Genomic DNA, 12440 nt, shown 5'->3' with positions numbered 1-12440 from the left:
ATTACATTTTAAATATGATTTCTGGCATATGACCGCCACGGCTGGCTCGGATGTAGTCCAATCTGGACGTCCAATTTGCAATGACTTTTTCCAATATTTGGCCGTATATCGGCAATAACACGGCGAATGTTGTCTTCCAAATGGTTTAGCGTTTGTGGCTTATCCGCATAGACCAATGACTTTACATAGCCCCACAAAAAGTAGTCTAGCGGTGTTAAATCACAAGATCTTGGAGGCTTATGAAAAATCGGGAACAACAGCAATCTCGTTTTGGGCCCATTCGACGAATCTACGCCTTGCTTGATGATCGTTTGGTTTCAATTCTTGCACGAGTTGGATTTTGTAAGCACGCATGACGAATTGCCAAACCAAACTGAGAATAAATCACTTGACAGCTGTTAAATCGGTCGCCATCTTGAACAGTAATGCCAACTTAAAGTTCTATACCTCTAAAAAAAACACCCGTTATAATAAATGTGTTACCATGTCAAAAGCTCACATATTAAACAGCAATCCAACCAACATATTCTCGTAATAGGTATACCCCCTTGAAGGGTATAAACACAGTTACTCACCGAAACAGTGCCGGTTCCTTGTAGAACTTTGTAGACCAACTAAACGAGTTTTTGTTTTGGCTCGCTGATAAGAAGCCGCTCTTATCTGCACTCTATAACTGATATACTATCTACTAGTAGCTAGAGAGAGCCATAAAAATATATAAAAATCAATGAAACTTCAGACAGTCATACCAATTGAGATCGATAGCTACTACAGAGAGAACCCTTTCGTCGGTTAAAACCAAATAACAAACAACGAAAGTAAAACAACTTCAAAATGATGAGCCAAACTTTGACCCTTTGCTGCCTGGTTTTGGTGGCCTGTGTATACGGAAATACAGTGTCTACGAACGATACCGCCTGTCCAACCATTTGCCCCAGTATCTACAAGCCAGTATGCGGAACTGATGGCCAGAACTTCAAGGAGTTTGCCAGCACCTGCAATCTTTTGTCCCACAATTGTCGCCGCGAAAGGAACAGCGTGCAGGGTGAGTAAAATATAAATAAAATAGTAAAGATTCCGATCTCTAAAATCGATGTGATTCCATAGCCTATGCTGCCACCGATGCCGCCTGGTGCAGCTCCGAGTTCGTCGAGAATCTGCACGAGAAGTTGGGCAACTTCAAGCTGGAGGTTAAGGAGTGCTTCAAGCCCTGCTCGATGATCTACCAACCAGTGTGCGTTACCAATGGAAAGTATCGTGCCGAGTTGGCCAACTCCTGCCTGCTGGAGAACTTCAACTGCGCCCTGCAGGTCTCCGGCGCCCAACCCGCTGAGCTCTTCCGTCTTTTGCGCGAAGAGAAATGCTAGACGGGATCGGTCGTAAAGTCGGAACAATGAGCAGGACCATCTTTTGTACGTCAAATCCATCCTTTTGTCTTGGACGAAAATACAACCCTACGAATTTATGAGACATGAGTAAACGACTTGTTAATTGGGGTGATCACAATGGTGTAGCGAAAGTGAAACGGAAATCTGTTGTTGCGATTCGACATCGTCAGCATCGCAAATTAGTAATTTGTTTAGAAATGTTTTTAGGTGTTATAGACAATTTTTTTTCATTTGTTCAGAGAAATGCAGCATTTTTAAAAACTTGCCTTAAAATGTTTATCAATAACTAAATATTTTCGGATCTTATATCTTGCTTGGATTCGTTTATCCCAATTTTTAATGTTTCCTCAAAAATTATAATATAATTGAACCGCAAATTTCGTGTTTGTGGGTTTCAAGTTTCCTGTTTTATATCCGTTTTTGCAACGTGTCTTGTGGTTGAGCTGATAATTTTTGGAACCAACTTCCCCAAATGAGGCAGAGCTAATTTGACGGATATTCCCATCTAACCGCAAGCTTATCAGTACCCCTGATAATGGATTTCGTTTGCCATATAGAGCTTAGCTCCAGAATTTCCTCAATGATTTGGTAGTGTGATATACCCATGAAAAAGTTCATCCTTCCAGTGAAGAGGTCCATTTTTGCAGTCCCATTGACTTTAGTGCCTAACTGGGGACATTAACACAGGATATGGGCTTGCAATCACCCTCAATTCTTGTACATATAGTCTGGGAGCATCGACGTGACATTCACCGCAAGATGATACCAGTTTGCACATCTACCACTCCTTTCAGCTCCTTTGATCGTCTTACCAACCCGTCTGTGCAGAACGCTCATCTGTCAGGGCTCATTAGGTTCCACTCATAACATTGCTTCCGTTATCCTTTGCTCTGATCTTCGTTCTTCCGTTATGTCTGTGCTTCAGAAGATCGGGTTCTTCTTTCCGATCCCCCAGAATGATAAAGCAGAATAGGTGCCATTATCAATTTATTATGTCTGGTATCTCAAGATGATGGATCAATATAATTTGAAGTGTTTCTTAAGGTCCAAGTTGTAAATCGCATTAACAACGAATCGAACTATCAGTTCGAATAACCATAAAACCCTAAAACACACTGGTTTTTATTATCAGACTCCTTCCCTCCGAAACCCAAACAATAATAAAACATTTCCTTTGCTTGTTATCTTCATCTGTATTGTACAAAATGATTATGTTTATGTTTAATTTTACATGCAAATTAGTATCACATCAACAACGTTAATATTGCGCAGGGAAATAAATAAATGAAATTACAATAATTAGGGGTACGACCCCCACGAGCATGAGATCTATTCCAGTGATGGGGTGAGGTGATTGTGGGTGGTGGAGTACAACTAGCAGAGCGTTCCGGGCAGCTGACTGAAGCCCTGGCAGAGCAGGGCGTGCAGGAGATCATCGTCCACTCGATTCTGGGTGTTGGCCCAGAAGAAGGTGCCATTATCCGTGCTGATGTACTGGAGCGGCAACTGCAGATCCCAGAGATTGCTGGGCAACTGTGTTGCACTGCTGCTGCTGTTCATGTTCATGTTCATGTTGCTGCTGCTACTGGTGTTGATGTTGTTGCTGCTGTGATGTCGGTGCTGGCAGTTGCGTCCATGCTGGCAGTTGCCGCAGCTCTGGGCGCTGACCTTGTCAACATGCACGCTGCTTATCAAAGTGGGTGTGTTGGGCGGCTGGGTGAGGGACTCCTGCTCCTGCTCCTCCGGCAATTGCCTCAGCTCCAGGCCGTACTTGTGGATAGACTCCTCTGGCGTTGACTTGGTGTCATCTTCAATAAGCAACTCCTGCGGTTGCTGCTGCTGCTGTTGTGTGTTGTTGAGATCCACGTTGTTGGGATGGGCCAAGGTCAGGTGGGTGGTGCGACCTTTGCCACCCACTTTCAGCAGACGACTCAACGGCTTCCACACGTTGCGCATGCGCCGTGTTGACTTTGTGTTCGATGCTGTGGCCGCTGTCAGCGCTGAAGTGCTGCTGGCTGTCAGGTTTTTCGTATCCAGATACATGATTGCTGCGTTGCTTTGCGGAGCTTTTACTTGATATTTGCTGTAATGTTGTGTTGTGGTTGTTGTGGTGGTGGACAGCGAGCGTTGCGTGTGCGCACCTCGCAAGAGCTGGTCGTTTACTGATGCTGCTGCGCCGGCGTCGCTCATATTTATATATGAGGCGAAGTTGCTGCGCTGCCGATGGCCAGTCAAGAGTGAAATCGTACGCCGGCTGATCTCACGAGCGGCTATAACCCAAGCACCGTACGAAATTTGAGTGCACTCTCACACACAGAAGAACACTGAACAGTGAACAGTGAACCACAGCCGGGCCGGGGGTGAGAGGTGAGCCCGCTGGAGGAGGCGGGGGAGGAGTAAAGGCCTTTTTATGTGCGCGTATTTCCCAAATAAATTCCAACAGGAATCCACAAGCTCCAGTCTTCTGTGTGTGTACTTTTCCCATGCACGTACAATCGACAAGGGCCGCTTGATGAGTTTTGGCTGCAGGTAGATGAAGACCACGTTTCCGCACAGTGGTGCAAGCGGGTTGGAAAATCGGTATCAAATTTAAATATAACTTTAATTTTATATCCTTATAAAATTATAATATGAGAATTATGATAATCATAAGGAATTATATTTGATTAAATATTTTATATTAAATTAATATAATAATAATATACAGAGAAAATGTTGTATATATTGTAAACATGATGTTGTGTTTTTGTTGTTATTTATTTTGTTCATATATTGTTGCATTTTTATGGCTTGGAACCACTGTGCGCATCGCCTGTTCGTCATTTATGCACGACTGACTTTGTTTTCACATTCACACGGTACCCAGAGCCCGGAGCCCAGTAGTACATGGGTTGTTGTCCGGTCTTCAGGCTTCGGGGCTAGGGATTTCGGGCGATGTGGTGGTGGTTGGGGGTTAGGGCTCGCCACAGAGCCGTCGTCGAAGGGGCATCGAATAGCACCTGTTCCCTTCTGCGAGCGTGGGACTAAGACGCTGCGCATTTCCGTCCTGGGGAACCGGCAATGGTTGGTTAGGGCAAAGGCAATGGTAAAGGCAAAGGCAAAAGGCGCAGGCGTCGCCGTTGTTCGATGTCGATGTCTTCGAGTGTGGGAAAGGGCTTATAAGAATTTCACTTGGTTTTTCGGCTTTTTTCGGGGCACTATTATTGTTGTTGCTTCTGCTGACGCTGTTATTTCTGTTTCCTTTCGATGTGATTTTTGTTTCGGCTGAGCAGCTGTTATTGCTACTTGTTCGCCTGTTTGTTGTCATTTATAATCAAGGCTCGCAGAGCCCGGCGCTGATAAGTTCATTTTAAAAAGGGACTAGTCGCAACGAGGGGATTATGACATGTTGTGGTTCACACGCTCCGAACTGGGAATGGAAAACATCGGATGGGAATCGGTTGGCATAAGTATGGGTATGCCATGGCTATGGGCATTCGCATTGGTATGGGGGATCTAATGAGGCCGTGACCTCATTCAGGCAGCAAGTCCTTGCCGGATCGCAGGTTCCCACACTGCACAACAATCGGTGTTAGCTGCGATAACTAGTTAGGCCAGCTCAGCTACGAATCGGGTTTTAATTTTCTTCATATACTCGTATATATTTTGTGCCCGAAACTCGTGCCAATCGCGTGTGCACCGCACGCTTGCGCACCAGAGATCTCTCGACGCGACTTGACTCTGTTGCCTTTGGCCGCTATTAATCTTGGCTGAAACACCACCACCAGCTCCCCTTCCCTCTCCCCGCCATCCCGCGCACTTTTGCCCCCAATCAGCGTCTAGGCTTTGAACTGCACGTTTGCCAAATTGAAAGCGACTGACTTGGCAACACGGACACCGGCTGAAACTCCAACTCGGAGCTCGACTACCAAGCCAGCTCCGACTCCAACTTCGCGATTGCGATTGCCGCTCCAACAGAGGCCAGCTTGTGCCTGGGCTTGTGCCTTTCAGAGACGGACTCTGGTAGTGTTAGGCCATTCATACTCTCACTTATGTGGGTCTTTGGAACACTTGAAGGTATTCGGGAAAATATCCATGATTTGATATATGATATTTATTAATAATGTTATGTATATTTGTTTACCTGGTGTTTCCAGATTTAGTTTTTACAGTAGTAGCTGAATAGTTCTCTCCTAATTTATTATCTCCCTTTAGAGCATTGGCAATTCGCTGCTCTATGACTCGTCCAGACTGTCTTTACCCATCAGCAACTATTTGGCTTTTAAGCTTTTGGTTCACACGACTGGCGATGGCAACAAGTTTTGTGCAGAACTATATACACATCGACAGACAAACAGACGTGCATATATGACAAGCAATTAGTGTGCATTGAGGTTAGTCGAAAATGGTTTTGCGGTCTCTCTATTGCTGTCCATCGGTGTCTGCCTGATTATTTTGCATATTCGCATTACTCATACGCCACGTGTGCCGGCCGAGTTGAAAGTTGAGGCATCTTGAAAGGCGAACCATCGAAATGCCTTGAGAGTCTTAATTGTTATGGCTCCAGTCAGCAGAAAGGCAAGCCAAGTCAAGCCAAACGGCTAACGGAAGTCATGGCCAGAAGACAAACAAACAGAGCGATTCTGCAGCATCATGGGAAATGCTTAGCCAGGCAAAAAGCACGGCCACAAAAAAATAACTCCGAGGCGTCCAACCACAAGTGTCATATTGCTGCCATGGTGATAAAGTCGGCCCAACAGCAGCTGCGAAACAAAAAGGGGCATAAAAAACAGGCAACATTTTATACACACTGTGCTGACCAGTAGCCCTGAGATCAGCGAATTAAAAAAAATATGTGGAGGACGGGCGAAAAATGAATCTTAGAACGACAACCGGATGTTAAAGTTTATTACGAAAGGCGACAAATGCCGAAGGGTTTGCTAATCGGACTATGCAAAAACAGTTTTATTTCTTTCTTTTTGGAACCCCCAATGCGTCGAGATAGCGAAACTGTTACACTTAATCGATACGCTTCAACGAAAAGTCAACCCACAGCCCAAGCCATCGTAGTGGTTGTGCACTGCGAAAAATGTTTAACAATGCCAATAAATTTTAAAAATAATTTTATCAAGAATTATACTGGTTACATTCGTGTAAAATATCAAAATAAATATTTCACTTGTTGCTGTTGTAAATAACCAAGTTGCTATGACTGAAATTACTTCGAATCGAAATAGACCCAACATTTTTTCATGTGCAGTTGTCGCAGTCATCATCATCAACCAAGCATGCGACATAATTGCGCGAGTTAAGGCTGCCCCTCCCCCCAGCCACCCCTCACCAGTTCGCCCACTGCCCCCCATCGGCGGGCTGGCAGTCAACCCGCTTGAAATCAACCAGCAGCAACAGCAACAACATTTCAGCAATCCATCGGATCGCATCACAATCCAGCCATCCGTCCAACGTGTGGGAAACACACGACAAATCTGTTTCCCACGGTCTCGTAAAGTAGGCACACCGCACACACACACACACACACACACACACACATACACACCCATCCCCAACCACTGAACCATGGGACCCACAATCACATAGGCTACTGCCTCGTAGGCTCCCTCGTGTCTCATTCTCATTGTTGGTGTGAGCGGTACGGAGCAGCGGACTTCGACAGCGAATGGGAGCCGAGCACTGTCATCATTGACAATAAGTATGACATGGACGAGGGGGGATGGAGGGGGGGGGGGGGGGGGGGCCGGAGCGGGCTGAGAGACACGCGCAGTCGCCGAGAATGAGATCCAATCCGAAAGCCGACTGTCGACTGCCGACTGCTCAGTTTCCCTCTGGCCATGCAATCAATTGAAGACGACGCGCGCCAGAGCACCAAAGCTGCAGATACAGATACATTTGTATCTGCGGCGCGGCACGCTCTCGCTCGCTCCCATTGCATGCACCTTGGTTCGAAGTCGAGTAGTTTCGGTTAATAATACTAATATTCGAGTTCATGGTATTACTTTCAATAAACAGATCTTAGGAAAATAATTGAAGATGGTTTGTCCATTTTATAGCATACTTTCGGAGCTCCAAGGATATATGCGCGCTAATCGTGTATGTTAAATGAATATTTCAACTTGTAAAAAGATTTTCTAGACCGTTTTATTAACTTTTTAAGAATTATAACAATGTTTTAAATAATTTATTTATTTTAGTACCTAATATTGACCTAGCAGTAATAATGTCCTTTGGCTTATGCAATTATTATAGCATACTTTTAAGAGTCTTCTTTAAATATTAAGAAATTCCTATAGAAATAAGGTAATATTTAAATGTAATGAAATAAATAATTAAAAATTAATTTATTGGAAAGTATAAGTATAGAAAAATATTGATATGGGAGTGCTAGAATGAATTCCTTTATTGTTATAATACAATTTAGTTAAAATTAAGACATAAAATTAGCAACTAGTGGAGGTTTATTAAGAAAGTACATAATTCCCCAGTGATGGTTCCACTGTACCCCCTGCAGACGGGCCAACCCCCATCGATGGTCTACAGTAGCCTCTCTTTGTGCCGCTGCCGAGCGCCGCTACCGATCCGCGACCGAGAAGAGCCGAAGTGGAACTCGATCTTGGGCCCGAGTGCCATGGGAGCGTGTGTGAGTGATCATGCGGGAGCTTTGTGGCCGGGAGAGCCCGATCCCCGATCGCCGGGAGAGCCGGACTGTCATATAAAAGTAGGGCTGGGAACTAGTTTGCCACTCATTTCGTAAAAGTGCCGCCACTCGAACGCACCGCAATCGGTGGAACGCGCAACGCACGCGCAACAAACACGTCAAAAAGCAACCAATCTATGCAACCAACCCAAATCAGAAGTGATAATGTGCAGTTGAGAGACTAAATGCAAAAGAACAATCCTTTAAATACATAAATAACAACCCAATCGATCATGGTCATGGAGATGTCCAAGACGTATCAGTACCGCAAGGTGATGAAGCCGCTGCTGGAGCGCAAACGGCGAGCCAGGATCAACAAGTGTCTGGACGATCTCAAGGATCTGATGGTGGAGTGCCTGCAGCAGGAGGGCGAGCACGTCACCCGGCTGGAGAAGGCGGACATCCTGGAGCTGACCGTGGATCACATGAGGAAACTCAAGCAGCGGGGTGGTCTCTCGCTGCAGGGAGTGGTTGCTGGTGTTACCAGCCCACCCACCTCAACCAGCACCGCCCACGTGGAGTCCTTTCGCTCCGGTTATGTGCATGCTGCCGATCAGATTACCCAGGTCCTGCTGCAGACGCAGCAAACCGATGAGATTGGCCGCAAGATAATGAAGTTCCTATCGACGCGACTAATTGAGCTGCAGACGCAGTTGCTCCAGCAGCAGCAGCAACAGCAACAACACCAGCAGCAGCAGCAAATACCGCAATCATCGGGCCGCTTAGCCTTCCCGCTGCTGGGAGGATATGGACCGGCGGCCGCCGCTGCAGCCATTAGTTACAGCTCCTTCCTGACCAGCAAGGACGAACTGATCGATGTGACATCCGTCGATGGCAACGCGTTATCCGAGACGGCGTCGGTTAGCTCGCAGGAGTCCGGCGCCTCTGAGCCCGTCTGGAGGCCCTGGTAATTGGGCGTGCCCAATATGGATAAGATATCACTAACATTATAATCGCAACCCAAAAAATGGCTATTGACCGTTCTGCAACAAGATCCGTTGTCTTCCAAAGTAAATCATATCAACCGAAGTTAATTGAGGTCTAATCGATTTCTAAATGGTTTTGAAATACTTTTAGTTTTAGTTCCGATAATGGTAATTTGTAAATTAATTGTTTAATTTCAACTGTGATATAACTAAAGTACGATGATCAATCAATCAGTGAATATATATTCGAGTGCGCTAATTTCCTACTCCAAAAGTTCCCTAAGCTTATTAGCTCGTTGCGCACTCTTTATTTTAAGCTTTAAATAATTTATAAATGTTAATTTATGATTAGTTGAGAAAGAAGAATCAAAAATACACTACCCAAATAAAATAAATGATTTAAATTGAAAACACCACGTTTTACTTTTGGGGGAATAAGATACACTTTGTGCCTACGAATATTATTTCGTACTATAACGCAACATATTGCACAAATCTTGAAAATGAATAATATTAAACTAAGGAATATTACGCAAAATTAACCGAAAACGGCTATTTCTAGTCCCAGGCCGTCAATGTTGTTTACTGCCCCAATAAATTACCTTTAATTGGCGTGAAGACACATCAGCTTTAATGTATGCAACACTTTTTCGACTCGACCCTGATTCATTCCCATAAGCAGATCATCTAATTGGAGCCTGTTTTTACCACGAATCCGATCGGCAATCAACGGATCGGTTCCTCTCTACCTGCTCGAGAACTGGTTGGCATTGTGGTCCAAATCAACAGGCCAAACAACCCCCGACTATCTGCACTACCTGCTGGCAGGTAAATTGATCAAACAATAAGACTGGAAAAAAAGGTTCAGGATAGAATCGGATTAGGGTCCGCTCGTTTTTCAAATGAGTCATGCCAATTAAGAAAGGACTTCGCTCCCTATTTATTTTCTGTGTTGATTTGTAAACGGAAAATTGTTGGAACAATAAGGGGCAACATAGAATTTAAATTCCCATTCAATTATTCTTTTTGGGCGAAATGTAACACAATGTTGTGTAAAGATGACCAATTTTAAATGTGTGATATAGAGAAAGCCCCATTTTATAAGATTAAAAAATGTTTGAAAGTAAAAAGCAGTGGTTGATTTCATTTAAATTGTATATATATTTTGATTTTTTTTTGTAAATGTTAAGTAAAATGTATCACAATTTTTGTAAAGCTCTTCAGTTGAGTTGATCGGCTTGCGTGTTAATTTTTGTGGAATGGTGTCAAAAATTAACGGAAGACGTTGATTAAAGCTGGAGATCCAATGGAAGACATAGTTGCAAGATGATGGATACAGGATGCTGATATAGCTTAGGCCTGAACCCAACGATCCTGGGGGATGGCGATGGCGTTGGAGGTGCTGCAGTAGAGGGGCTCGACGAGATCGTTGTCGGCTGGCAGATCGGAGACGGCGGTCCAGAAGAAGGTGCCGTGAGCGGTGCGGACGAAGTGAACGGGAACGGTGGGCAGTTGCTCGAACTCGTAGTCCTCGATTTCGCAGGATTGGGAGAGACGCTCGTTGGCCTCGTTCTCGCAGGACTCGAGGGAGGCGCAAATGGAGGCGGACTCCAGATCGGCGTTGCGGCTGTTCTCCATGGATTCCAGAGACTCCAAAGAGTTGGCCTTGAGGGCGTTCTTCAGATTCTGCTCCTCCTCGACGCGCTGCTGCTGCTTGAAGATCTTCTGCAGCAGTTTCTTCACGCTGTAGGACAGCTTCTTGTTCGACTTGATGGTCATGGTGTTGTTGTTGGTGTTGATCTTGTTCTGGCACATGATGATGTGTTTTGGAATTTTGTGTTTAGCTGCTGTGTAGCTGAGATGTGTACTGTACGAAGCGTTGAGCTCGAATGATGCCTGATCCTCTGAGCCGGGGTCCTTTTATACTCGCCAGGACGTGGAGAAACCCGAAGCCGAGCAGGTCACAAAACACCGAGTGTGGGAAACTACAAGGATACGTGTCCCGAAAAATCCTATACACAGTGCGGATACAAGGCGAGGCAACAACAAAAACGGCAGGTGTGTTTTTCGAAAAGGGACTGCATCGGCATTAACCTGCGTGCGTCGGAGTGTGACGGCATGTCGTGCCGCTCCACTCGCACCTGTTGAAGGTGCGGGCAATTTTATCCTGCTGCAGGATCGTGAGAAACGAGACTTTCTAGCAGTTCCCACAGTCTCGCTTCGAAAGGATCCTTTTTGAAAAGGAGATTCGTTTTTTTCCCTTTTTCTGCCGATCACTTTTGGTTTTTATGTGCACTTATCTCATTATGCGAGCGGGACGAACGATGATGGAGCCGAGGGGGCGGGGGAAATCCCTTTTCCATTTCTCGAACACGTGTGCAGCTCGAGAACGTGGGAGAATATTTTCAATTTTCAACGCTCGAACGGAGGCGAACAATTAATGCCCGAAACCAGAAGATAAAATAGCTCAATAGGCAAACAATCCAGAGAATTTCAAGGAGTAGGGGGCACACAGATCCCAGATGAGGGACCAGGAATCCTTAACTGCGAGCATTTAATGCGCTGTAATTTGAAATTTATCAAATTGTATGTGGAGGCGAGGCGTTGCCCGAAGGAGCGAGATGGAGATGGAGATGGAGATGGAGAAGGAGATGGAGGACAAGGATCGTCGACGAAGGAGTTGCTTTTAATTTCTGTTGCTGATGGCACACAATTAGCAGGGGACCGATTCGTATTATGATGGGTACAAAATATGTAAGAGGGAAGGAGGAGCAGGATCACGAGGACATCGTTGGAGGAGCACACGCACAGCGAGCGCCTGTTGTTTTTTTGTGCGGCTCCTTCTACTTCATTTTTTTTGTGGATCGTTGGTTGATGGCGCGTGAGGCGCTGAAGCCAAGGTTTCCCAGGATTTCTTTCGGCTTTTTGTGTCTCGGCTCCCTCTGGATATCTTTGGCGTACTTAATGGATTGTCCTCTGACTTAACCATAAATATTTGGAACCCGGTGTGAGTTGGGACAAATTAAGCAGGACTCCTCGGTGAGAAGTTGTAGGCTGGCGTTAACAGATCGTCCTGGATCTCAGATCTATTGAACTGCTGTGGAGGTGATGATGATTATATGGTTGCCTTTGTTGGCTGGTTGGTTGTTATAATAGATCGATGAGCGGGCCAAAGGATGGGATAATTGGTTTTATTGGTGGATACTTTTGGATCCTGTTCTTTTGAAAAAGATTACTGTACCAAGGCAAGAAAACACTTAGCACGATAATTGTTATAGTTTTGGAGATATCTCAAAATATTTAAATATATATCAGAGTAAAATCGGGCCGAAGCTGTTTGCAGGGCATTTCTGCTAATGAAAACCCGAAGGAACTTGTTACCCACTTAAATATTAAACAAGCATATCCAAATGTTTTCAGACTTTAAATATCTTA

General features: G+C 45.0%; 4 protein-coding genes across 4 annotated transcripts; 2 read left to right on the top strand and 2 right to left on the bottom strand.

Annotated features, from left to right (window-relative positions):
- The first annotated feature begins 740 nt into the window (after positions 1–740).
- LOC120452861 (enhancer of split M1 protein) lies at positions 741–1475 on the top strand. The gene is made up of 2 exons (XM_039637305.2): positions 741–1045; positions 1108–1475. Exons 1-2 carry the CDS (start codon positions 835–837, stop codon positions 1365–1367), a joined length of 471 nt encoding a protein of 156 aa, XP_039493239.1. The 5' UTR covers positions 741–834; the 3' UTR covers positions 1368–1475.
- Positions 1476–2561: 1086 nt separating this feature from the next.
- On the bottom strand, positions 2562–3537 carry LOC120451849 (enhancer of split M2 protein). Its single transcript, XM_039635831.1, has one exon. The coding sequence runs from the start codon at positions 3429–3431 to the stop codon at positions 2763–2765; it is 669 nt and encodes a 222-aa protein (XP_039491765.1). The 5' UTR covers positions 3432–3537; the 3' UTR covers positions 2562–2762.
- Positions 3538–8139: 4602 nt separating this feature from the next.
- Positions 8140–9416, top strand: LOC120451760 (enhancer of split m3 protein). The gene has a single exon (XM_039635688.1). It carries the CDS (start codon positions 8313–8315, stop codon positions 8988–8990), a length of 678 nt encoding a protein of 225 aa, XP_039491622.1. The 5' UTR covers positions 8140–8312; the 3' UTR covers positions 8991–9416.
- Positions 9417–10342: 926 nt separating this feature from the next.
- On the bottom strand, positions 10343–10887 carry LOC120452499 (enhancer of split m4 protein). The gene has a single exon (XM_039636750.1). It carries the CDS (start codon positions 10818–10820, stop codon positions 10359–10361), a length of 462 nt encoding a protein of 153 aa, XP_039492684.1. The 5' UTR covers positions 10821–10887; the 3' UTR covers positions 10343–10358.
- Positions 10888–12440: the final 1553 nt, after the last annotated feature.

Source organism: Drosophila santomea, chromosome 3R (assembly GCF_016746245.2).
Source record: "Drosophila santomea strain STO CAGO 1482 chromosome 3R, Prin_Dsan_1.1, whole genome shotgun sequence".
NCBI classification, from domain to species: domain Eukaryota; kingdom Metazoa; phylum Arthropoda; class Insecta; order Diptera; family Drosophilidae; genus Drosophila; species Drosophila santomea.
Note: the sequence above shows the minus strand (reverse complement) of the source record. Positions and strands in the feature narration are given on the sequence as shown.